This window comes from Pezoporus wallicus, unplaced genomic scaffold (genome assembly GCF_028554395.1).
Source record: "Pezoporus wallicus isolate ANWC-B61680 ecotype Strahan unplaced genomic scaffold, APGP_CSIRO_Pwel_v1 contig_4309, whole genome shotgun sequence".
In the NCBI taxonomy this organism is placed as follows: domain Eukaryota; kingdom Metazoa; phylum Chordata; class Aves; order Psittaciformes; family Psittacidae; genus Pezoporus; species Pezoporus wallicus.
Genome location: NW_026638191.1, coordinates 3549411 through 3574936, shown reverse-complemented (window position 1 = coordinate 3574936; position 25526 = coordinate 3549411). Strand labels below are relative to the sequence as shown.

At 55.2% G+C, this 25526-nt stretch overlaps 2 protein-coding genes across 2 annotated transcripts; both read right to left on the bottom strand.

Moving 5' to 3' along the window:
• Positions 1-487: 487 nt before the first annotated feature.
• LOC130599447 (protocadherin-10-like) lies at positions 488-6026 on the bottom strand. Its single transcript, XM_057409914.1, has 4 exons — positions 3526-6026; positions 2371-2429; positions 2180-2268; positions 488-1940 (listed from the first exon to the last, which is right to left on the bottom strand). Exons 1-4 carry the CDS (start codon positions 6010-6012, stop codon positions 1681-1683), a joined length of 2895 nt encoding a protein of 964 aa, XP_057265897.1. The 5' UTR covers positions 6013-6026; the 3' UTR covers positions 488-1680.
• A 9062-nt stretch (positions 6027-15088) lies between these two features.
• On the bottom strand, positions 15089-25476 carry ZMAT2 (zinc finger matrin-type 2). The gene is made up of 6 exons (XM_057409913.1): positions 25354-25476; positions 21841-21934; positions 20669-20792; positions 19217-19290; positions 17806-17951; positions 15089-15913 (listed from the first exon to the last, which is right to left on the bottom strand). Exons 1-6 carry the CDS (start codon positions 25369-25371, stop codon positions 15770-15772), a joined length of 600 nt encoding a protein of 199 aa, XP_057265896.1. The 5' UTR covers positions 25372-25476; the 3' UTR covers positions 15089-15769.
• Between the last annotated feature and the right edge of the window lie 50 nt (positions 25477-25526).

Genomic DNA, 25526 nt, shown 5'->3' with positions numbered 1-25526 from the left:
CTATTCTCTGGCAGTTGGTCCATACACCTGGCACACATTCAGGTTTTCTTTGTGACTCCCGAGGCGAGCTGGTGGATGGTGAGCGTCCATGGGAAAGCATAAATGAACCATGGAAAGCAGTGCACAATAACAACATTACTGCCAGATCCAGCCCCTCTCCCCAGCAGTTCAGAGCTCTATGCCCTCTCCTTGATGCAGATCCCTGCAGTGTCTCTGCCCAACTGAAGCATGCAGCAAGGAGATGAGTGACCTCTCCAGCACATGGCTCCTCCTGGCTACAACCCCAAAGTGCTCCTGAGTCCAGGGAAAGGTGACCTTGAGCTCCCAAGATTCAGGTAAAACGAATAAAATGAGCTCTCCTGAGCTGCTCTAGCAGCTAAGGAGGCCAGAAGGACACACATGTCTCCTGGAGCCAAGAGCTGTACTCCATGAGCTGAGCAGCAATTCCTGCTGTCATGTGCAGCTCAGGGACAGCCAGGAGCCAGAGTGAGCTATTAAAATACAATTTATTGGTACAAATCAGACATCGTGAAGCAAACTTGGTTGAGAAAGAGCTGTTGTGTTCTGCACAGATTGGAAATGAACTGTCCTGTGACAGCAGCGATTGGCAATGGTGTCAGACAGACTGGGTGGACAGGTGTAGGGTGGTCAGGGCAGGGGAGAGGCTCTTCTGGGGCTGGATTCCTGCCCTGGAGGGGTTCTGAGAGCCAGATAAGAGTCCTTAAAGAGAAGCAGGGCACAGTAGATGTCTGCCCTATACAGGTGGGGCCCCCAGTGCAGGGGGTCCCCCAAGCATTCAGGACTTGGGGAGAACAGACATCCCAGTGAGGGTGAGGGTAAGGGGAGGAGGGAAGAGGATGTCACCTCCGCTGGGCACCTCTGATGGCTGGAAACTGTCTTTTGTCCAGATGATGTTGCCTTGGGGTAGAGTGTTACCCAGCAGGGTCTCACCTGGTGCATCTCTCAGCTGCTTAAGCTGACAGTTCTGGCCATCCAATCTGTGTGTGCTCAGCCCCTGCTGTTCCCGAAGCAGACTGGCTGTGTCCTGGACCCTGGTTGTGTCCTGGATTTGGATCTCCAACCCAGAAAGGGTTGGATCAGGGTTTGAAAAGAAGCACCCATACTTCCTGGGGTTTGCATTCACTTGCCACAGAAGACAGACACCAAAAGCTGCTCTGGACATGCAACACATCCCGCTAGATCTCAGGGACAAAGCAATGGTTGCTGTCCCAGTATTTATGGTCAGGCTTGACTGAACTAGGCTTGGTCTGCATACATTTTCCATGCCTACTGGGACAGAAATACAGGCATGCAGCTCAGTACATTCACAGCCAGACAAGACAAAGAATTGACAATGTTTACAGAGATGGACAGTCCCTAAGGGGACGTGGTAATGGGTAAACTCAAGGCAGATTTGCTTTGATCTGGTCATATGGACCCCCAATAGCACCTGCTGCCAACACAGCTCTGCAGGATGAGATGGGGGAAATGATGTCCCCCATCACTTTTTAGTCTCTTGCTCCTTAAATCCTTTCCCCACACTCTGTTGAGCTCTATCCCAGAAGCCCCCCAAAGTCCTGAGTGGTCCATACATGCTGTGTGCTGCGGGTAGACCTGGCAGCTGAAATGTCAGTGATACCCAGAGTGTGAAGCAGTGCCACCCAGGCCCAGCTCTGGTCCCTATTTCAGGTCGTTGTTGATAACCACATTGTCATGCATGTCACAGTAAGTTGTCATCTTCTTCCTCTTGCCAAAGGTGGAGAAGCTGTTCTTGTTCTCCCGGCCCAGGTAGAGAGGCCCATCCTTGCTGGAAAGAAGAGTAGGGGTGCCAGGGATGTAGACATTGTGCTGGTAATCCAGGGGTGGGATGTGTCCTGGGTACAAGGGGCTGTACTGGGGTGTCCAGATGCTGTTGGTGCCTACTGAAGCCTTCTGAAACTCTGGAGGAGAGATAAGTGCAAGACTAGCTCAGATCCATAGCTCAGTGTGACAGTCATATACATGTCCCAAGGTGCAAGTCCATGGCCATGTGTCACCAACTTCCCTTCTGGAGCCTGGCCACTCCTCCCACCCACAAAACTCTGCCACTGCTAGAACAGGGATGTCCCCCCTCTCCTCTGCACCTTCACCAAGTGACATGACAGTCTGGTCTTCCCAGCCCCAGTGCCCCAGTACTAACCAGAGACAGGAGTCACCAGTGTGCACAGCCTCTCGTGCTCCTTCTGGAGGGCTTTACGGATTTCCCCCATGTCCTCCAGGCTCTGGGAGCTAAAGAGGAGACTGATTCAAAGCTGTGCTGGAGACAACCTCCCCATCCCCACATCCCCCTTCCACCCACTCCCTCTGTACCCACAGTGCTGGATTTGGTACCTTTTCAGGGCAGGTCGCTGCATGCTTGGGGTCAGCCAGTCTGTGTTGGGCTGTTTGATCTGGAAAACAAAGGGAAGATCAAGGCTGGTTACTGGGACCCTCTTAATCAACCCAGCCCTGCCAGCACAAGGCTGCAGATGGCAGGGATGCAGGACCCTATCTCCTCTTTCCCTATGCCCTTTGTGGAGAAGTAAGCAGCACATTCCCATTTTAGGGAAACAGGCAGTGTTGTTCCCTACTGGACCTTCCTGAGGCACTGGGGTTGTCGGGGGCTTGCTCTCTGTTTAGCTGCCAAAGTCTGTCCTTCTGGGAGAGAAGGGGGCTTTTCCTATTCCTGTTAATATTAAAAAGCCTTTTTTGCAGGTGCAATGGAAACAGCCCAAGACTCAGGCACCAAAGAGTGAGAGGTGCAGAAACTGGCTGTATACCCAATATCCCAGGAGGGGGTTGCAAGGAACAACAGGAAAATCCCATTAATGTATTAGAAAGGGAGTCCAGCGGTGCAGGGAGACGTGGGGAGAGCCTCTTGGCAGCCAGTCTTGGGCTCTCCTTGGAAGGGCTGTTTTATTAAAAGTCAAATGTAAGTGGATTAGACGCCTCATCACTCTCCAGCCTTGTAATCATGTTTGAATGAGTCTTTCATCGAGAAAATGAGACATTCCTCATTTCACTACCTAACAAATGTTGACATCAAAATCCTGCCCTGAAGTGCCCACTCCCTCCCCGCTGGCACAGCCCGGTGCAGCACAGCAGCCTCGGTGCCAGAACTGGGGACACTAATGGTGATGTGGGGCCAGGACCAGCCCTGGATGCAGCAGTAGGACCCTGCAGACTCCCACTGCCTCGGGGGAAGCAGTAATGCTCAGGCTGTCCCACTGCGAATTGCTCACCCACATGATGCCACCCCCACCATCCTACATCCCCCAGGCACTGGAGCATCTCCATTGCCTCTAATGGGTGCAAAGGTGGGAAGGGACCTCCAGTAATTAGACCTGTCAGAAAGCTCAGTGGAGAGTTTCCCACTGCCTGATGGCTCCTAATTCCTGCACTGATCAAAAGCATCCGTTATTGTCTGGGAAATGCATGGCAGAGGCTGAAGGAGGGGGCTGGGGGAACCTGTTGAGGGCCAGTAAGCACTGACGGGCACAGTGTTACCTGCTTTGAGACCTGGAGATGCTGGCCTGGCTGAGACCGCTTCCCAGAGTCCTTCTCATTGTTCCGCGGGGGGGTGCAGGGTTTGAGGAACATGAAGTCACTCTGTGCAGACTCAGGACCAAGGCAGACCTTGTAGCAGTAGCCCGGGGGACCACCTCCAGGCATGTCGAGGCAGGTGGCAGCCGTGATCCCTGCAGGGGGCTGTGCTGTCAGGTTTGATGTCTTCAGGCCATCAGAGGAGGGTCTGGAGCCGGGGCAGCAGCCGCAGCAGGGTGGTAAGCAACCACCACCTCCATGGGAGCACCGCTCTCCACGGCACCGAATGGCTGTGAGGATGAGGATGGCAAGGAGGAAGGTGAAGGAGATAGAGCCCAGGGAGACGAGAAGGTAGAGGGTGAGTGGGGAGGATGAGGAAGGCTCTGTGGGGAGGCTGAACTCGCTGAAGCCAGAGAAAGTCTGAGGCATGGTCTCTACCACAGAAAGCAGGATGGACATGGTGGCAGAGAGGGCTGGCTGTCCCCCGTCCCTCACCTGCACCACCAGCTGCTGCCGGGTCGCATCCTGCTCCAGAAAGGAGCGGAGGGTGCGCAGCTCGCCCGTGTCTGGTGCCATGCTGAAGAGGGTGAAGTCAGTGGCCTGGAGGAGTTGGTAGGAGAGGCGGGAGTTCAGCCCTGCATCTGCATCCACCGCTGACACCGTGCCCACAAGGTAGCCAGGCCTGGCTGAACGTGGCACCAGCTCCGTGGCCACAGAGCCGTTGCGTGGCATGGGGGAAACAATGACTGGAGCGTTGTCATTCTGGTCCAGCACGAAGATGTGGACAGTGACGTTGGCGCTCAGCGGGGGGAAACCCGCATCCTGTGCTTGCACCTGGATCTGGAAGCTGCGGATCTGCTCATAATCGAGGGAGCGCAGGGCATACATGTGCCCACTGTCTGAGTTGATAGACACGTAGGTGCCCACCGGCATGCCGTGGATGTGCCCATCAGCAATGGAGTAGGACAGGTAGGCATTTTGTTGGCAGTCGGGGTCCAATGCGCTGACAGAGCAGATGGAGGCACCTGGTGCGTTGTTCTCCATCACATAGACACTGTAGGACGGCTGGAGGAAGTGTGGGGCGTTGTCGTTCACATCGGACACTGGGACAGTGAGGGTGCTGCGGGTGAGCAGGGCAGGGGAGCCCATGTCCCGGGCGGTGATGCTTATGTTGTACTCAGGCACAACCTCCCGGTCCAGTGCCAGTGTGGTCACCAGTGTGTAGTAGTTGCGGAAGGAGGAGCGGAGCTCGAAGGGTACATCAGGGCTGACCTCACAGCTCACACGCCCATTGTCCCCAGAGTCTCGGTCCATAACGCTGATGACAGCAATAACAGTGCCTGGTGGGGCATCCTCCAGCACTGGTGTGGACACAGAGGTGAGGGTCACTTCTGGTGCATTGTCATTCACATCGAGGAGGTGCACAAGCACCCTGCAGTGCACAGCCACAGCTGAGGGTCCACGGTCCTTGGCTTGCACATAGAGCTCATGGAGGCTTGTTCGTTCATAGTCCAGAGGGCCCTTCAGCAGCACCTGCCCGCTCTGGGGCTCTATGTGGAAGAGCTCCCGGACACGCAGTGGTGCGTGCCCACTGAAAGAGTACTCTATCTCCCCATTGGGGCCTTCATCCAGGTCAGTGGCATTGAGCTGGATGACCAGCGTGCCAGCAGGGGCATCCTCAGGAAGGCTGACACCATATGAGGGCTGGTCAAAGACAGGCACGTTGTCATTGGCATCCAGCACCGTGATGAGGATGTGAGCTGTGCCCGAGCGCTCGGGGACACCTCCATCAAGAGCAGTGAGGAGCAGCCGGTGGGTGCGTTGCTGCTCGCGGTCGAGGGCGCGCTCCAGCACCAGCTCTGCAAACTTGCTGGTGTCGCTGCGTGTCTGCACCTCGAGTGAGAAGAAGCCGTTGGGGCTGAGGCGGTAGGTGCGCACAGAGTTGGTGCCCACGTCAGGATCCTGGGCGCTCTCCAGTGGGAAGCGGGCACCAAGCACAGCGGACTCGGCCACCTCCAGCACATACTCTTGCCAGGGAAAGGTGGGTGCGTGGTCGTTGATGTCCAGCACCTCCACCTCGACGCGGTAGAGCTCCAGCGGGCTCTCGACGAGGAGCTGCAGGTGGAGCAGGCAGGTCCCCCCCGCCTCGCACACCTCCTCCCGGTCAATCCGCTCGTTCACGAAGAGGATCCCGTTCTCCAGGTTCACCTCCAGGTGCTGCCTGGCCCCGGCCCGTGACACGATGCGGAACCGCCGCGCTGACAGAGTGGACAGGTCCAGCCCCAGGTCCTCACCCAGATTGGCCACGAAGGCTCCGTGCTCCAGCTCCTCCGGCACGGCGTAGCGCAGCTGCCCTCCCGCCGGGCGCGGCGCCGGGGGCCCGGCCAGCAGCAGGAAGAGGAGGGAGTGGAGGAAGAGCTGCCCCAGCCTGAAGCCGCCCCTGGCCCCCATGGTGCCGCCGCCCTCCCCGGTTCCTCCTCGCCTTTGCTCCCTCCTGCACTTCCAGCGAGTTCGGGCTCCCGAGGCAGGCGGGGGAGGGCTCTGCCCGGAGCTGGGGGGGAGCCGAGCGGCGACCACCGGCTCCCACTTAACCCGTTCCCTGCCGGCTCCGAGGAGGAGATATAATTCTCGCCCCGGAGCCACAGCAGAACCGGTTCACCGGAGCTGAACGCACCTGGGGAGGGGGCTAGCCCCGGGGAGGTCCCGTTAACGGCGGTGCGAGCTCCAGCGAGACCGATCGCTTCCCGGGGCACCGGTATTACCCCGCAGATGCTGCGCTTGGCACCGCGGTAGATTAAGAGGAGCCCGGATAGCAGCGGCTGCCAAATCCCCCTGCCGCGTCCCCCGCCGTGCCGGTCCTAACCTTTACCAGATGGTTAAGCCCCTCCAGACTTGATTACATTTCCCTGCACACCGTTTTCCTTGTAATGCGGAGTTTTTAATTACCGGAGCAGGGGGGATTACAACCCTGGATAAAGCTGAGCCCATCAGCGCGGAGGCACAGAGAGACCCCCCCCCCGACACCCCGCCTGCCACAGCCCCGCGCCCCTAATCCCGCCCCCAGCCCGGGCACCCCAGTGTCAACCCCTCGGGCGCCCGGGGCTCGATCCAGCCTTAGACCCGAAGGCTTGTGTCGTGTCCTCCCCCACTCCCGTGGGCACAAACTTTCAGCCTAGCCGCCGTCCCCACCGGTCCCCGGAGGGCGACAGACGGACCCTGGCGACCCCCCCCGTCCCCTCCCCGCCCCGGTACCGATCGCGGTCCCTCCGCTGGCCGCTCCGTTCTCCCCGCAGACCCGTCTCCAGCAGCCGCCGCGCCCGGGCAGCTCCGCGCGTCGCCACCCACCGGCGCCGTCCCCGGGGGCGCTCGGTAACGGGACGGAGCGGCCGCAACACGCACCCCCCCTCCGCCTGCTTCGGGTGCTGGTAATCCCCTAACGATCTAGTTAAGGGCTCGGCGGGGCTCGGAGCGGCTTTAGCCGTGCACTGATATTTCACCGCCTTTGTCTCTGCCTCCCGGTCCCCGGTGGGAACGGAACTGCCGGCTCCAGAGCCCCCCCCCCCCGACCTCCTCGCTCTCCACGGAGACCCGCGTGGGAAGCAGAAACCAGGGGAGAGCGGGAGATGGAGGAAGCAGGAGGCGGCGGGGACCGAGGGGTTTGTGGGGCTGGGGAAAAGGGATTTGTGCCCTGGGAGCACAGCCCGACCCAGTCGGGACGTGCCTCTGCCGTGGGGCCGTCGGCTGCGGACACGGGTGGGCTCTGGGCTCTCACGGGTGGGCTCGGGATGGCTCCCGGTAAGTGAAGATCGGGCTCCATCGAAGCGCCGGGCACAGCCGGCCCGTCTCCCCCCCCATTCCCACGGCGAGAGCCACGATCTGTTTTCTCCCCCTTTATCCTTGCTCTGCCTGGGGCTGGGACCCCGGAGGCGGGATGGGCCTGGGACGCCCGGAGGGCTGCTTAGGACGGAGGAGATTTGGCGGGATACTGAGATTTTCAGGGATCTCGTTTCCATCCCTCCAGCCCTTCCCCGTCTCCGCAAACGCTCGGAGCGGCTCTCGCCCTTTTGTTCGATTCATATTAAAATATTCATCACCCCCTCCCTGCCCCATTGCAACCTGCTCCCGGCAGGATTCGTGCCCCCCCCCCTTCCCGCTCCCTGCCCCATCCTGCCCTTTTCCAGCTCTGCTCGGCGATTTTCCCCCCGCAGCCTTCCATCGCCGCTTCCTTCTGGGGGGGATCTGTCCCGCCCCCCCCCCCCCCCCCCCCCCCCTTCCCTAAGAGAAACCACAGGATAGTCCCATCCTGTTCCTTGTCCTCAGCCTCCCAAACACTGGGGTCCCTTCCTTCCCCCCTCTGCCAGCCCCCATGATTCCAAGGGGGACAAGGTCAAAAGTAGGGGGGCTTGAGAAGGGGCTCAGCTTGTCCAAGGATCCCTTTCCTGAAGGAAATGGCATAGGCTGGGGGTCGTTGGGATGCTGCAGAGGGATGGAGGATCTGATTCAAAAAAACAGCCTGGGGGGGGGGGGCGCATAGGAGAGGAGGGTGAACAGCGGAATGGGGGAGGTGGCATGGTGACAGTCCAGCACCCCAAATGACACCTCACTTCATGTCCTGTGGGCTTTAAGTCCCCTCTTCTCTCAGGCATTCAGCCCTGTTCTCTCAGGGTAGGGAATCAGGACACGGATTTGGAAGGCGTTGGAAGTTGGAAGGGGGGGGGTTGTCTTCTGAGATGTCTTGGCACAGGCAGGCGGGTGGCCGGCTGCCGCAGGTCAGCACTGATGTGCCTTGGCAAGGCCAGGCAGAGGGATCAGGGTGGCGTGTAGCAGGAGCAGCTGCAGCTTGAGCCACCTCGGAAAAGCCACGCAGAAAGTGAAAGGTTGTGGGACCATCACCGAGCTTCCTGCAGGCACCAACCCCTGCCCAGCACCCCCCTCACTCCATTCCCCTGCCCTCTGTGTTTTGGGGCAGCAGAAAGGTCTGCAAGAGAAGCTGTCCCTGCCAGACCACGCATCCCTTCCCCCTGTCCCCAAGGCAGCCGTCTGCCCAGCCGTGCATGTGGCTTTGCTGCTCCCTTCTTGCTCCAGGGGAGAGCAGTTATAGTTTGCAGTGCCCAAGAGGGAAACTGCAGTGGGAGGGGATTCTCCTGGGAGAAGCAGAGAGCGGCAGCTCTGGTCGCACGGCTGGGAAAGTCAGTCCTGGGTTGCTTGTACAGGGTCAGGTGCTGGAGGCTCTGTCTTTGAAGACACGAAGCTCTATGCAAAAGGATGCTCCTTCCCCTCCAAAGCTTTGGCTCCCTGAAGGGGACAGTGGCCATCTCGCTGTGTTTATCAGTGTTGGTGGGCACTCTGCCTGCCCTTGGTGCTGCGATGCAAAACATGAAGCATGCCCAATCTCCTTTCAGAGGCACATGGGGACAGGATGAGAGGCTACAAGCACGAGCTGGAGAAGGGAAATTCTTATTAGGGAAAAAATCTTCCCTGCGAGGGTGGTAAAACACCAGCATAGGGACCAGAGAGGGCAGGAATTGCCATCCTTGGAGATCCTCCTGCACAACCCTATCTGCCAGCCCTGCTCTGAGCAGGGATGCACAAGGGACTTCCAGAGATCCTGAATGATCAAACCCATTGTGTGATTCAGAAAGCCCCAGTCTGTAGCAGAGGTGAGGTGGTCACCAGGGAGAGGGAGACCAAAGTCCAGAGCCTTGGCTTCAAGAGAGGTCCTGTGTTTGTCAAGGATCCATCTCTTCACAGATGCCTTGTCCAGAGGTTGGGAATGGAGCAATGAAGGATGCTGGGCTCCATCCCCACTGGAAGTCTAAACCATGGGCTCTGTCCTGCGAGGTGCTTGAGTTGCTCAGCACCCTCATCCTCCCTGGCAGTGGTGCAGACCTTTCACATCAGGGAAAGTTGTCAGGAAAACTGTGAAGTTTTCCTGAGGTTCCAGGTGGTTTATAGGTGAGAAGCTGAGGTGTCCAACGCAAGGGCCACTACTGGTAGAGCACAGTGGATTCTCTCAGACAGCAGCACATAGGAACAAATCCCCAACCCCTCTGCCCAGGAGAGATGGAGGCTGAGACACAGGCTCAGCTCTGGGCAGACCCCTGTAGCCATCATCTACCCCTGAGCATTTTCAGGACACTGGGTCCAGTTCTGGCTCTTTGTAGGACACAGACTTCACCAGCAGCTCAGGAAGCCAACGTCTCTGGTCCTGCTTCATATGGGCAAGCCCAAGCCTGCAAGAGGAGCTGCTTCCATGGCTGATGTCTTCTTCCTCTTGAAGTAAGAGACCTCAGACCCAAATCAGAAGGGCTGTGCCCCTCTTAAGTGCTGGGACTTGTACTGCTCTCAGCATCCTCTTAGGGGCTTTCCCCTAAAATGTCCTATGGGATGGCTCCTCTCCTCTGGAAAAGACTGAGAAGGTAGGGGGTCAGTAAACCAGTAAGGGTGTGCAACAGTGTGATGCTTGCATAGGGGAAGAGGAGAGGGTTTGGGAGAGAGGAAGTGACATCTCTGCTCCATCAGGCACCAGCGTGACTGATCCTGGAACACTGCACGGTGCCTGCACCTGCAGTTCCGAAAGAAGGATGAAAAACTGATTAAAGGCTTGGAAAAATACCTTCCAGGGAGAAGTGGGAGTGAAACTGCTCAGCTCTGTGCTAAAAGAAGCAGAAGGCTTGGTGGTAGGGCCAGGGAGATGTCCCAAGGAAGAAATGCTGGAATGACAGGACAGTTAAAGGCAGCCCCAGCTTCATGCACTGGGCAGCAAGTGGGGATCAACCTGATGGTGTCTGTCTTTTCGTGTACCCTGTCAGCTCCCAAAGGGTGGGAAGGGGCTATAAACCCAACCATAATCCCAACAGCTTCCCTTGGCAGGACTCCATGATCCTGTGCTTAGATCTTGAAGTCTCTCCCCTCCTTTCCACTAAATAGCAGCTGGAAACATTGGAGTTGGGACCCAAACGAGGCCAAGAGACGGGGTGGGTGTTTCCTTGTCCTCTTCCCACCACATCTCCTTGCACCAACACCCAAACAATAAAAGGGTGCCCACATTTCATTTTGAAGTCCCTCATGCCTGGGCTAGGATGGTGGTTTTGGAAGGGAAAGGTAGAAAAAGACACGTTCTCCCTTATCCCCGTTTCTGGTTTTCAGCCATCCTGGATCTCTGGGGAAGAAATTCATGGACAAACATGGGGATGTTTCCTGCTCCTCCATCTCCCCTTTCACATCATTCCTCTGCCCCTATTCCGAGGAAAGGGACCACCTTTACCTTCCCACCCTCCTGGGACTGTGTGTGCCCCCCTGAGACCCCCAACATCCCCATGTGCACCCAGGAGCTCTGCAGATTCTCCAGGTCTCCCCTTCCCCCCCCCCAGCCCTACTTCTTTCCTCCCTGTCAGGGAGCTCAGTCATCGAGGGTGTCAGAGGCACGGTCCCCAGGGAGGATGAGGAGCGTGGAGCTGGGGGTGGTGTTCTGCTCTGAGAAGGCAAAGCTGCCATCAGCAGGCGCTTTGATCTGCAGACAATCACAGACAGTGTAGGACCCTGCTCCGCTCAGCCAATAAATAATGGAATCTGTGTGTTGACACAGACAGATTCCCCCCAAACTGTCAGAGAATGGGAGACAGAGAGTGAGTGAACGGGAGCTGGAGGGAAGGGGAGAGGAGCAGCCAGGGAAGGGATGAGGAGGGCCTGTGGGAAAACAGGGAGAAGGGGCAAGGGAGGGAAAACAGGACAAGTTTGGGGAGGAAATACTGACGGGGGGAGCCAGGCGAGGAGGAGAGCCTGGGGAGCACATATTTGTAGAGGGGAAGGAAAATGAAGACAGGAACTGTGGGTGGAAGGGGGGGGGAGCGCTGCCTGCACAGCAGGCTGGAAGCAGAGGGGAAAAAATACATCATCTGAAGGTGGAAAAGAAAGAGAAGGAGGAACAAAGGCTTGGCAGGGCCCCGGGCTGCCTGCGGATCACACGCTCCCCGAGCAGGGACCATGTTCCCCACTGTGACCGACCCCTCGGCGCGGGAGCTGGGGGTGGGAGGCCCGGGTGAGCTGGTGAAATGATGCCACTGGGATGCAGCAGCGATGTGTTCTGAGCCCACAAGACCCCAAAACCCCTCCTGCGGATGTCCTGTCCCCATGCTCCCCCCTCACCCTCTCCCTGATCCTCCTCCAGCCTGGAGCTGTTTGTTCTCTGCCTGATGATGGTTTTTTACTGTGCTTGCAACACAGAAATGCCTCCCCTTTGCTCAGGAGCCCCACAAAGCCCAGCAGAAACCATCCATCGTCCCAGCAACCCCCCAGCCCAACCTGCCCGCAGCAACACATCCAACACGGATGGGATGGGGGGAGCCACTGGGGTTGTCTCCTTCTTCCCAGTTTGGAATACTTGCAGAGCACCATTTGTTCCCTCTTGGGCCCATCTATGGCCTGATTTGGCTCAGCCCCAAATCTGAGTGTGCAGAGGGTGGCCCAACTTGCTGAGGTCTCCAGGTCAAGCACCACTTTGTTGTAGGTGTCCCCTGCTCTCTGTCTGACCCTTTTTGAGAAGCAGGTGTCCAAGTTTCCCATCCAAGCTCCAGTTGGGAAGCAAACACCTCCCACCCCAGGGACCCCCTCCACAAGTCTCCTCCTCCCCTACTTCCACCCCTTCTGCAGCAACACCAGCTCCAGCCAGGGGCTGGATCTTTGCCCTTACTCAGATCAGGCTCTCCCCTGGAGACCCAGGAGCCTCCCAGCACAGCAGGGCTTTGGTGGTACATCCTCCTGGCACCAGTGTACTGGGTCAAAGGGGTTTCCAGTGATATCACCTATGGATGTTCTTTAGCTTAATGATGGCAAATGGCAGGAACAGCTGCCTAACTGGGGCAGCAATAGCTTATGGCCTGAGCAGTGGGAGGAATGGAGCTCCTGCCAAGATCCTAAACCTCTCTTTTGGGATACAAAACTGGTATAAATTGCTGAAAAGCTGGGTCTTTGTGCTAATCAAGTCACTGAAGCAGGTAATGATTGGGTTGGCCAAGGCAGAGTAGTACACAGGGCCAGGTTAGGACCTCTTCTTCTTCAGAATCATCCCAGATCCCCGATCCCAGTCATTTACTGAGACAGTGGGAATGTTGGGCTGGATCTAGTCCTGAGCAGGACCTGAAGTGAGGGGAAGATGGGCAAGCAGGAAAGAGCAGGTTTGAGGGGTGCCAGGTCCCTCTGAAGGAAGGAAAGGGGAACACCAGCCAGTTGTCAGTGCTCAGCCCCTCCACAAAAGGCACCAGCGCTCCCTCCCAGGATGAGGCCACAGAAGATGATGGCTGGGAGAGAAGTGGTGGGGGAAAGACGGATTTGTGTTTCCTCTAGAGTCTGCTGTGATGCTTCTCCAAACATTGCCATCAATGTTTAATGGGATGGAGCCGTAGTAGTGCAGCCCAGGCTGAGTGTGGTCCCCAGCCCGTCTGGGACACAGGGGTGCAGGCAGATCTGCTGGACTGGGACATCCTTCCCCAAGCCTCTGAGCCACAAGGCAGAGCCTTGCAGCCCCTGCCCAGGCACTGAGAACAAGCACCAACCTGGCTGCAAGCACCTCCGAACACTTTCATGGTGAGACCAGGCAGGATGCCCCAGCCTTGTGGTGGGTACCATAAGGAATACCCTTCCTTACTCACCAGCTCCCAGTTTTAACTGGAGGAATAGCTGTGTCCCTTTTTGGCAAGAGCAAAGTGAGAAGCAGCTCACCCCCTTTGCTGCAGGGGAAGAAGAGCTGCAGAGCGCCCTTTCTCCAGTTAAACCCCAAGCCCTGACCCACACAGGCACATCCAGCACCAGCAGCCTGACAGCTCAGCATGGAAATGGTGCCAATGAAGAAAGCACATGAACCCCTTAACACCCCACAGCAGCACTAGGCAGCGGTGAGAGCAAAGGGTTAACACGGCAGCTGCAGGGAATGTTATCTGTCTCTTCTCTAAGTATTATTTCCTCCCATGAAACCAGCTTTTCATCCTTGGCTAGAGGCAGCTCCCGCTGCTGGGAATGCAGCGAGAGCTGGTATCTGCTACTGCACACACCACTGCTCCCAGCAAGACAAAGAACTGCTTCCCCTGCGAGGGCAGCCCCAGCTCTGGGACCGGGCGGCAGCAGCCACCAGAGCTGCTGGAGCTTCAGCCCAGAGGATGCAGACGGCCTCGGGATGGAGCTTGGCTGTGACAGGCTTTTTACCCCAGAGGAATCTGGTTTAAAAAAAGCCCTCTCCCACTGGATGGTGCTGTGGAGAGATTTCCTCCCTATCTCCCAGGAGAGCAGCGATGGGTCAGGCCTGGATAAGCTCCAGTTTGGCCACCCAAAAAGGGTTTTTTGTGAGGCTGCCCTTTTCACACCCCACCTTGGGATAGGCAGGGACAGTGGGATGCTCCACGGGCCAACCAAGGCAGCAACCACTGGCTCCAGAGTCACAACCTGCGGAAGAGGGATGGAGCCCCTTCCCCAGCAGCACAGCCCAAGCTTGGGCTGCAGCAAGGGTCGGCCTGGCTGCAGAGCTGGTGCCTGGGAGAAAATGGCTGCTGCTAAATCTTCTCTGAGATGTCCTAAACTTTTCCTGTGTGAAACCACGGCAGCCTCCCTCTCACACCCCGGAGGGCACAAAGGCACAAGCATCTCCTCTCTGCCATTCAGCCAGAGCCACGTGCTGCAGTCTGAACAGCGCTGGGTACGTGGCTGGAATGAAAGTGGCCCTTCCAGCTCCGTGTGCTCAGAGAGCGACTCAAGTCAAAGGATTGCCAAGTGAAAAGGGTCAAACCTCCAAGGACAGTTGTATCAGAGTGGTTATATATCATTTCAATAGCATCTTCAACGGGGATTATAATCTGAATTGAAGCGGAAAGACCCGAGGCAATGAAGCTGTCAGCAGGCTAAGATTAAGGAATTAAAACAGCAGCACAACATTACAGGATTTGTTCTAGATGTATTAGAAAGAGCAGGCTAAACACACTGCAGCCTTCCACGGGTCGGGAATCTCATGAGTGCAGAGAAGGGCAAGAGCAAGGATTTCATCAGCATACATAAAACCAGAGAGCAGAGTGAGACAGAGCTACAAAACCCAGCCATGCAAAATATAAATCCTAACTGCAGACAGCAGTGAGTCACACAAGGTTTGGCTGAGGTAAATAAAAGCAGAAATGAAGTGGATTGAGGGGAGGACAGAGGTGAAAGGATGCTGAAAGCCAGCAGAGAGGAAACAAATGGCCCTTAATAACACTAAGGCTGGTAAAATGCGGAAGGCAGCCCAGCCTTGGACTGCCTGATGGACATGCAGGTCCCCAGCACTGTCCTCTCTTCCCCTCTCCCCTTTCCTTCCCCCTCCCATGTTCTTACACCCATCCCCAAACCAAAATTGACAGGAACTGCCTGCATGGGGCAGCTGAGCCATGAAAGGGGGGCACAAGCCATGCTATTGAGGTCCCAGGAGGCCACCACCAGATCTGTGCAGCTCTTCTCAGTGGGAAGCAGAAGCTCTCACATCAAAGAAGGAATCAAACTCCCACCAAAGGACCCATTAAAACAATCCATTTATTTCTGGCAAATTGCATGTGTCTCTTTCATTGGCTCTATCCCAGATCAGTCGTGGGGAGGAATTTCTCCCCTGCCTTAAAGATACCAAAGTTACGGGACGAAACACAAAGGAAAGCCAGGAGGGAATCCCTTGTGGGTAAAACACAGGAAAGATTGGGCAACTCAGACTCCATGCAGCCACCAGCTCTGCCCAGCACAAGCTGTGAAGATGCAGGTTGCACCACTCCACACTGCTCATTGCAGCACTTTCATTTCAGCTACATCATCCAAAGAGAATCTGAATCACTCCTGTACTGCAAACACACAGCCTGGTTGACAGCTACAACAACCCGGGCCCGCAACAACACTGCCTGGTTAACAACGAGACTGCTCCTGAACCAGGCCATCTGACACAAAACTGTACCCAGCAGAACACTTCCCAGCACACACAAGGCCATGGAGCAGTGCTGAGCAGCCAGATCTAGGACACAGGAGATGGGAAGCTAATGACAGGCGGAGCTTGTTCTGCAGCACAGGTAGAGCATGGAATCACTTTTTGCCTCCTCCAATCCATTTCTACTGGGAGATTTACATACAAGTCCTCAAGTCTTTTTAAGAGTTATCCAGAGTCCCCTGGGTAAAAACAATCTGTTTCAAGAAAGAGGAAGTCCAGAGCTGCTCAGTGGTTCTTTTTGGTTGAGCCAAAACCAGAGAAACCCATCACAGCCGCCATCTCATCGTCCTCCTCAAATGTCAGGTCTTCCTCTGCCCGCCTCTTCTTTTCCCTCTGCTTCTCCTTCTTGTAGGCTTTGGCCTTTTCCTCCTGCAATAAGGGACAGAACAGCAGAAGAATCTGAACCTCCTGAGCTGTTTTGAGACACTGGGCACTGCATAGGTAACCCGACTCCTACCAACAGCAACCACATTGTGTCAGAGGAAACAAAATAGCCAGAAATCCTGGCTGGCAGGCACTGAGGAGGAGGTTTCCACTGTTTCCAGAGCACCTCACCTACTGCACTCTACTGTGCTCTGGGGAGAACCCCCTGCAGTCCTGCATCTAGTTCTGGGGCAACAGCACAAGAGGGTGCACAAGTGGAGCTGTTGGAGTGAGTCCAGAGGAGGCCACAGAAATGCTGCGAGGGCTGGAGCAGCTCTGCTCTGGAGCCAGGCTGAGAGAGCTGGGCTGGTTCAGCCTGGACAAGAGAAGGCTCCTGAAGGGGAGACCTTAGAGCAGCTCCAGTGCCTAAAGGGGCTACAGGAAACCTGGAGAGGAGCTTTGGACGAGGGCCTGTAGGGAGAGGACAAGGGGAATGGCTTTAACCTGCCAGAGGGGAGACTGAGATGAGCTCTTAGGCAGAAGCTCTTCCCTGTGAGGGTGCTGAGGTGCTGGCACAGGGTGTCCAGAGAAGCTGTGGCTGCCCCATGCCTGGCAGTGCTCAAGGCCAGGTTGGACACAGGGGCTTGGAGCAAGCTGCTCTAGTGGAAGGTGTCCCTGCCCATGGAAGGGGTTGGAACTGGGTGAGCTTTAAGGTCCTTTCCAACCCAAACCATTCTATGATTCTATGAAGTTTTGCCTGTAATCAATGCTGAGGCACAAAGCTGCTTTTAGGCCTTTCCCTTGTCTGATGCCCCATCCCAGTGACTGCTGCTGAATGCTGCTGCCTGTTGGCTCTCAGCCTGGCAGAGTGACAGCTGCTCACTGGAACAGAAGCTGAAGCTTTGAGCAGCTTTGGGGGGTTTTGGCATCAGAGAGTTTGCTGTGCTCTAATCAAAGTGTTTTGCTCTGCAAGGATCACAAGCCCTGGACCAGTGCCAGGCCTGTACTGGGCAACGAGAACTATGGCTGCAGCTCCCAACTTAGCAACTGCTCCTGCTGCTCCCATCACCATCCGCTGCATCACAGAGACTGCAGACAGCTGTGCCCTGAAGAAAGCTACACCAAAAGCTGCTGCTGATTTCTTTGGTGCCATACAGTGAGTGGCAGCAGCTTTTCAACCAGCAGCACCTCCTGTAAAGCCCACCCCACAACCCATCAGGCTCAGGAGGACCAAAGCCTGCTCGAGAGCAGAGCACAGGGCTGCTCCATGTGCCCCCCAGCAGAGCACCCCGTCATGAACCAAACTCTGGGAGATGCAAACAGGCAGTGACTTTTAACATCTGACTGCTGATGGAGGAGAAGCATCCATAGAAGCTTCCCAATTGTCAGAACTTTATCAGGCTTTCAAATAAACGTGATCTTCATGTCAGGGAGCTGACACCTAAGCCCAGGCTGGAGAAGAATCTGCTGTCTTCTACTGCCTCCACATACATCTCACACCACAAAGACCTTCCACACTTGGGGAGACCACACAGAAGCAATGTGCCATGTAAAGAGGGATCCCAGCAATCCTAAATACCATGGAAGATATGGGACAAAGACATGGATCTGCTTATCAGAGCACACAAATTCAAACACAAATAACGGGAGACAAAACGGGTGCGTTGTCACGCTTGTGCTGCTTGAAACCTGAAACACCAAAAGTTATCCTCACAGATAGAAGGGAAATGGGTTTCCAAGGACGGAAAGCAGAAGGCCACTCAAAGCAGCAGCTGAGAGGGCCATGCTACAAAGAACAAGGCTTCTGTGGAACAAGGGCAGAAACGGGTTGATTTCCTCACAAAACATGTTTCAGGGAGGCTTTGCTTCATCAGTCGCTGCCCAGACTTAAGACTTACCTCCTCACGGAGCTCCTTCATCCTCTCCTCAAAGTCATAGTCCTTCTGCTTCTCCTCCATCTTCTTCTTGTTCACCTCAAAACGTTTCTTCACCTGGTCCAGTGTGGAGCGCTCCACCCGCATGGACATGCCCAGATTTCTCTGGTCTAGAAAACAGGGGCGGAAACAGTCACATTGAGCAGTACTCACAGCCTTGGATGGTCTGCACATAATCCCCTTCCCTGATCCCAATCTAAATATCTCAGCACAACAGCCTCTTGCTGCCTGTCATAGAATCCCAGATTCATTTGGGTTGGAAGGGACCTTAAAGCTCATCCAGTTCCAACCCCCTGCCACAGGCAGGGACACCTTCCACTAGAGCAGCTTGCTCCAAGCCCTGTCCAACCTGGCCTTGAACACTGCCAGGGATGGGGCAGCCACAGCTTCTCTGGGCACCCTGTGCCAGCACCTCAGCACCCCTTACATCACTTCACCAATCTGTACACTACTTGTAACAGGAAGGGGAACACAGCCTGTTCTTTCAAGGTTCCCTTTTAGGATGCTCCCCACCATATTGGTGTTCCAGCACTTCAGGAAATTTAGTCTTGGGCCAGTGGCAAACCCCAGGGCCGAAGTGTTGAAAAGGGAGCCAGAATAAAACTGACAGGCTGTCACCTTGCAGCAGTGCTAAACAAGGCATCAGTGGCGCTGCTAAACAAGGCATCAGTAGCACTGCTAAACAAGGCATCAGCAGTACTGCTAAACAAGGCATCAGTAGCACTGCTAAACAAGGCATCAGTAGCACTGCTAAACAAGGCATCAGTAGCACTGCTAAACAAGGCATCAGTAGCACTCAGGTATCCTGATTACACAGCACAGGGCTGGGCCCAGCTCTGTGGTCAAACTGCCCCACTCCTGTCTCTGCTCATCTGCAAACCATAGCCTCCAGCCTGGTGAACTCTGGTCCCCACCTAGACCTCAAGGACCAGCTAGTTTTGAGCTTTGTATTCATGTTCTACAAAGAGAAGCTTTCCATTCAGAACCCAGGCTAGTCCCATGCCTTTTATCTAGATAAGAATTTCTTTGAAGTTTAGGAGCTGTAAAAAAGCCTCTCTCCAGATTTTCAGAAGAGCCATCAGGATTTGCTGACCCTGAGCCTTTCACAGCTCACTCTGTGGGGAAGATACAGCCACTGGACAGAGTAAACTGATATCTGCTCTTTCTGGGCTTCTTCCATTAAGACGGCCCAGCACCCTGAAAGGTGCCAGGAGATAAAGACAGCACCTGCACAGCTCTCATGAGCAAACACTGCCCACATCCTGTTCTCCAGAGCACACTTTGATCCATGTCTAACTGCTTAGCCCTCAGACATGATGGGCACAGCCCAGTGTGTTGCTGCAGCCCTCCAAGAAGACACAAAAATGATCCTTACGTTTTTTGCCATTGATGTGATCCAAGAAGTTAATGGAATCTTTCACCACGCAGTCACATACGTTACAGTAATACCTGGCAGGACAAAGAGAAAAAATTAACTCCAAAGCATGAGACAAACCTCATCTGACAAAGCAACTCTTAGAGATAATCTACAGTGTGAAGCCTGATTGTCACTTGGGATGTGGGTCCTTTCTCCAGGGCAAGAGGGAAGCTACTTCCACTACAGAGAGCCCCAGCGAAGACAGATGTGTACAACCATTGTACAACTGAAGACAGACGTGAAAGAGCTGCCTCGTTTAACCCTGGAGGTACTGACCCTTATGGTGATACCACTCTGACAGATGACAGAAATCAAATGATGAGCTGATGTGTAACCCAAAGCCATGGCATCTTCCCCTTCTAGTTAGGGCCCGCACTTCCACCCCTGGACGCTGTTTGGGACTCTGCATCTCCCTGGCACTGCTGGCTATTGGGCTGTGACAGTGACACACTGACAGTCTTGCTCTTGAGATGGCACAAACCCAATGCATTCTCTTCAAGCTCTTGGTGGCTCAGGGTAAGCTAAGAACCCCTTCAGCCTTCAGCCAAACACCATTTCGAAGGACAGGTATCTGGGTGTTTCTCCCATTCCAAGTGCATAGATATTGCAATCAGAAACACAAATCTCACTGCAAGCAGGCCTCCTGGCTAAAGAAACACACGCAACAGCAGAGATCTGCCTCAGTTGTTTCTACAAGTGGGTAACATGAAGTAATATAGAATCACAGAGTGGTTTAGGTTGGAAAGGACGTTAAAGCTCATCCAGTTCCAACCCCTGCCACAGGCAGGGACACCTTCCACTAGAGCAGTTTGCCCCAAGCCCCATTCAACCTGGCCTTGAACGCTGCCAGGGATGGGGCAGCCACAGCTTCTCTGGGCACCCTGTGCCAGCGCCTCAACACCCTCACAGGGAACAGCTTCTGCCTAAGAGTTAATCTCAATCTCCCCTCTGGCAGGTTAAAGCCATTCCCCTGTCCTGTCCCTACAAGCCCTCGTCCAAAGCCCCTCTCCAGGTTTCCTGTAGCCCCTTTAGGCACTGGAGCTGCTCTAAGGTCTCCCCTTCAGGAGCCTTCTCTTTTCGAGGCTGAACCAGCCCAGCTCTCTCAGCCTGGCTCCAGAGCAGAGCTGCTCCAGCCCTCGCAGCATCTCCATGGCCTCCTCTGGCCTCGCTCCAACAGCTCCACATCCCTCTTGTGTTATTGCCCTCAGAGCTGGATGCAGGACTGCAGAGGGTGCTCAGCCTGCTGCATGCCTTCCATACATTAACCCGGCAGACCCAGTTTAGGTGTGAAAACACAGGAGGAAATCAGGACCTGATGCAGAAGAAGGGCTCCCTGCTGCATCACAGCCCCTGGGCTCACCAGCACAGCTCTGAGGATCCAAGAGAAAGACCACCTAAAAGAAAACCTACCCTCCCATCTCTGACTGAGGGGTGGTTTTGGTGATGACAATGGTTTTCCCCAGCTTCGATTCCAGGTCCACTTTGTAGTCTCGGTGCCGCAGAAGTTCTCTTTTGACGGGCTGGGCTGGTTTGCCTAAAACACAAGCAAAAAGCCAAAGTGTTTCTCAGAAACGGCTAAGCCCAACATGCTGAGTTCACGTTGCCCTTGCTGAAAAGGGGTGCTGGAAACTACTTGATTCAGCCAGAAATTGCACTCTTTTCAAAACCAGTAAAGGATCATTTCCTCCTGACTAGTTCCTTGTTCTTATGAAACCAGGTATCTCTCAGGTATCTCCATCTCTGACTTGGGTCATATTCTGAGATCTTGTCTCCAGGAGCTGATTGCTACTCACCCTCCCCAAAGAACAGGCAGAGGCAAAGGTTCTCAGTAATTACTTTTGGCAAAACAATATATTCATTGGCAAGCACAAGAAAAAGGATTGGAGCAAGCCAGCCTTCAAGTGCTGCTACTTCTCCCTGGGATTCCATGGCTCTCCCATCTTTCACTAAGGATTTGGGTGACTGGCTGCCAGCTGAGCAGAGCTGTCTGTACTCAGCAACACACTATTCACGGGAGCAGAGCTGCCCACACTCAGTAGCACATGACTCCCAAGAGCAGAGCTGCCTGCACTCAACTGCATGCTACACACCTGAGCAGACCTGCCCACGTTCAGCAGCCCATTACTCACATGAGCTGCCTGCACTCAGCACACACTATTCACCTGAGCAGAGCTGCCTGCACTCAGCAGCACACTACTCACATGAGCTGCCTGCACTCAGCAGCACACTACTCACATGAGCTGCCTGCACTCGGCAGCACACTGCTCACATGAGCTGCCTGCGCTCGGCGGCACACTGCTCACATGAGCTGCCTGCCCTCGGCGGCACACTGCTCACATGAGCTGCCTGCCCTCGGCGGCACACTGCTCCCATGAGCTGCCTGCCCTCAGTGGCACACTGCTCACATGAGCTGCCTGCCCTCAGTGGCACACTGCTCACATGAGCTGCCTGCACTCAGCGCTCAGCAGCACACTGCTCACATGAGCTGCCTGCACTCAGCAGCACACTGCTCACATGAGCTGCCTGCGCTCGGCAGCACACTGCTCACATGAGCTGCCTGCGCTCGGCAGCACACTGCTCACCATCTTTCTTTTCTCTCTCTTCCGTGAGCCGCTTCTCTGCAAGTTTCTCGTACTCATCTTTGTCCCACTTTCGGCGGAAGTCCAGGTTCTTGGTCTGAGAAGGAAACAAAGTGTATTAATGATATTAAAGTTTGAGCACCTCTGAGGGGAGGCTGGGGAAAGAGGTGGCCGCTGAGGGCACAGCAGTCAACTGCGGGCACTACATTATGTCCCCATGTCCTCTGTTTTCACATACAGGAATTAAGGATGTAGCTTCAGAGGATAACACCCAGCCTGTCTGTAGCTACTTCTTCTAGAAGGATTTCAAAGCCCTGAGAAAAGTAATGAGTTTATGTTAACAGCTCCCGAGACGATCATTCAGGCTTTTGCTTTGAAAACCAGACACAAACAGCATCTCAACTGATTGATCCAAGGCCTCAGCAGTGCCCCTGACAAACATTACACATGCTGTTTCCTAAAGTCAATTAAACCCAAGCTGCAAATATCACATGAGAAAGGTGTGAAACACAACACAAGCTACAAAGGATTTGATTAAAAGCAGGAGTAGGGCAGGTGATGTGTGTCTACTCTCAGCAGTGTGTCTTAACATTACAGGAATCAAAGCACTGAGTTTGCTGTGAAATCGCAGGACCCAGTATCAGAGAGTCAGACTGGTTTGGGTTGGAAATGACCTTAAAGCTCACCCAGTTCCAACCCCCTGCCACAGGTAGGGACACCTTCCACTAGAGCAGCTTGCTCCAAGCCCTGTCCAAGCTGGCCTTGAACACTGCCAGGGATGGGGCAGCCACAGCTTCTCTGGGCACCTTGTGCCAGCACCTCAGCACCCTCACAGGGAAGAGCTTCTGCCTAAGAGCTCATCTCAGTCTCCCCTCTGGCAGGTTAAAGCCATTCCCCTGTCCTGTCCCTACAGGCCCTTGTCCAAAGCCCCTCTCCAGGTTTCCTGTAGCCCCTTTAGGCACTGGAGCTGCTCTAAGGTCTCCCCTTCAGGAGCCTTCTCTTCTGCAGCTGACCCAGCCCAGCTCTCTCAGCCTGGCTCCAGAGCAGAGCTGCTCCAGCCCTCACAGCATCTCCATGGCCTCCTCTAGCCTCGCTCCAACAGCTCCACATCCCTCTTGTGCTGTTGCCCCAGAGCTGGATCAGGACTGCAGGGGGTTCTCCTCAGAGCACAGCAGAGGGGCAGGATCCCCTCCCTGAGCTGCTGCTCACGCTCTGGGGGTGCAGACCAGCACACAGAGGGGTTCTGGGCTCAAATGCACACTGAAGCCACATCATGAGGAGCTTCTTGTTACCCACCACCCCAAGTCCTTCTCCTCAGGGCTGCTCCATCCAGTCTACCCCAGCCTGTGTCTGTGCTTGGGTTCTGTGTGCTTGGGTATGGGTTTTTCAAGCAAACCAGAAAAAGCTCTAAAAGCCCATCTGTGAAAGCAGGGCATGGAGGTACCGGGGAAGCCCCTGTACCAACTCCCAGTAAGCCATCCTGCTCCTGCAGTTTCACACTGCAGACATGCAGGGAAGGGAGCAACCGCCCCCCATGGCAGACTGGCCCTATGGCAGCTGTGCAGAGAACACTCACTGGCAGCCACAGCACAAGCTGTGTGAAGAGAAACTGGATTTGGGTGAAGCTGGCACTGACGAATACAAAGACTTCTCTTCGGGGGGGATTTTTACCCCAGTTATCAACACCAAGGACAGAAGGGACTGGATAGGAACCCCTCTTCCATTCACATCTACTCTCCCCAAACCAGCACAGCCTCTTCCCTGTGCCCAACCCGTCTACTTAGAACCCAGATACTTCACTCAGACCCTTCACTGCCTTGAGAAGACAGCTCTCACCTGGTTATAAAGCTGTGTTTCACTCAGCATGGCAGTGAGAGGCTCAGTTTGATATTAAGAAAAGGATGGATGTATCTGAAAACACCTCTGGGAAAGAAGGACCTCCCCCTCTAGCCTAATCAGAAACCCTATCACAATCCAGCGGGAATAAATCCCATTTGAAGCTACAGCAGCAGCACAGTCATTTAATGTTTTCTCCTCTGGCAATCCTTCAAATGGAACCAACAACTACTGATAGCAATGAAAACGCCTCAGGGAGGCATCAAAACAGTCTCATTTCTTCCCAGAGCTTCTTAAGCACTTTAAGCATGTCAGAGCAGGTTTTATTAACCCCCCGAGCAACAGAAAGGAAAATATCACAGAGTGTAAATGAATGTTTGGGGGGGTTGTCCAGGCTCGAGCCTCTCCCACACAGCAGCACATTATCACATATCACAGCTGGCAGGAGGTGATTTACTCACTTGCTGCTACACTCTCCTGTTGTAATAAAAGGGAAGGAGTTTCTCAAGGCTCTTTGATCAATCTCTCTCATCCAGGCACAGGGAAAAAGAAATTAAACCCAACTGTGTAACAAGATCTCAGCGGGATATTATCTAAAGGAACTTTGCTTGATTGGCCTGGTGCAGGCAGGGGCGGCTGCAAGCCCTAAAATCTTCATTTAAGAGCTGCTTTGGGGGACAGAGAATATTTCCTACATAAGCAGGAACATTATAAAGCAGGAGTATCCCACAGCCTCTTCCCTCTGGAGATAAGAGACCAAGTAACATGCCTGGTATCAGCATCAAAGCCTGTAGTATAACACAGGAAGCTTGAGCCTGGCTCAGTTTAACAGGAATAGAACCACCAGTAGCTGAGAATAAATCCTAGGCCTTGTCTTGCTCCCGGCTGATGTCCTGCTCTTGACTGCTCTCAGCACTGCAAGTGGCTTCAACTGAAGGAAAGATCACCCCAGAAAGCAAGACAGCACAGTCCCAGCAGTGCTAACAGCTGTTGGGGGCATTATCGGAGTGTTTACACCAGCCTGGCTACACCAACAGCATCCATCTCACTCATCTCAACATCAAATCTTGCAGGATTCATAAAGGCAGAAAGACCTTACTGCCACACTACACAAACCCCGCAACGCCAATAAAAGCAACCAGTTACACGGGAGCTACCAAAAACTCAAGGCACGGAAAAGGCAGTTTCTCTATCCAGGAAATTCGGCAGGGCAGCGAGAGGCAGCGGGACACAGGCAGTGGAGTGGGACAAGAAAAAAAAAGGAGGAGGGAGCTGCTTGCCCAGGCCCGGGAGGCCCCCGGCAGGACCTCCCGACGCCACCGGGTCAAACAGCGGCTCCCACGGCGGACGCCTGGCCCCAGGGAGAGGAAATCGAGCCGGGGCCCTGAAGGCACCGGGGCCTCTCCAGGGGCCCCAAACCTCCTCCCGCCCCACACAGCGGTGGGAACAGCAGGGCTGGGGCCTCTGCACAAGCCGCTGCCCGCCCCGCCGCGTCCCCACCCGAGAGGTCCCTCACCCCGCGGCCTGGCGCAGGCTCCGAGCACCTCCCGCCGGCAGCGGAGCAGCCCTTCCTGCCGCCTGCCCCTCCGGAGAGGCCCCAGCCGCCGCGGCCCTACCCTGGCCCAGGATGTACCGAGCAAAGGGGAAAGCACCGGGTTCGGCCCCACCACCAACACCTACCCCGCTGCCCGACGCCATGTTGAGGGTAGGGGCGACGAGGGACCGGAAACTGTCGTGCGGCGGCGGCCGGGTCGTAAAGCGAGGCAGCCCGCTCCAGTACTAAGTACTCGCCGTGCTGGCTTAGAGCGGTGTGAGTCAGGGCCGCTGAGAGATCACGTGGCTCCGCTGCTTCC

Excerpts from the sequence above, each read along its gene's own strand:
- LOC130599447 (XM_057409914.1), bottom strand. The coding sequence starts at position 6,012 with ATGGGGGCCAGGGGCGGCTTCAGGCTGGGGCAGCTCTTCCTCCACTCC. Across the intron at positions 2,269-2,370 it reads CAGCGACCTGCCCTGAAAAG|CTCCCAGAGCCTGGAGGACA; the intron begins GTACCAAATCCA and ends TCTCCTCTTTAG. Across the intron at positions 1,941-2,179 it reads ACTGGTGACTCCTGTCTCTG|AGTTTCAGAAGGCTTCAGTA; the intron begins GTTAGTACTGGG and ends TCTCTCCTCCAG.
- ZMAT2 (XM_057409913.1), bottom strand. Across the intron at positions 20,793-21,840 it reads AGAGAGAGAAAAGAAAGATG|GCAAACCAGCCCAGCCCGTC; the intron begins GTGAGCAGTGTG and ends CTTGTGTTTTAG. Across the intron at positions 19,291-20,668 it reads CCTCAGTCAGAGATGGGAGG|GTATTACTGTAACGTATGTG; the intron begins GTAGGTTTTCTT and ends TTGTCCTGCCAG.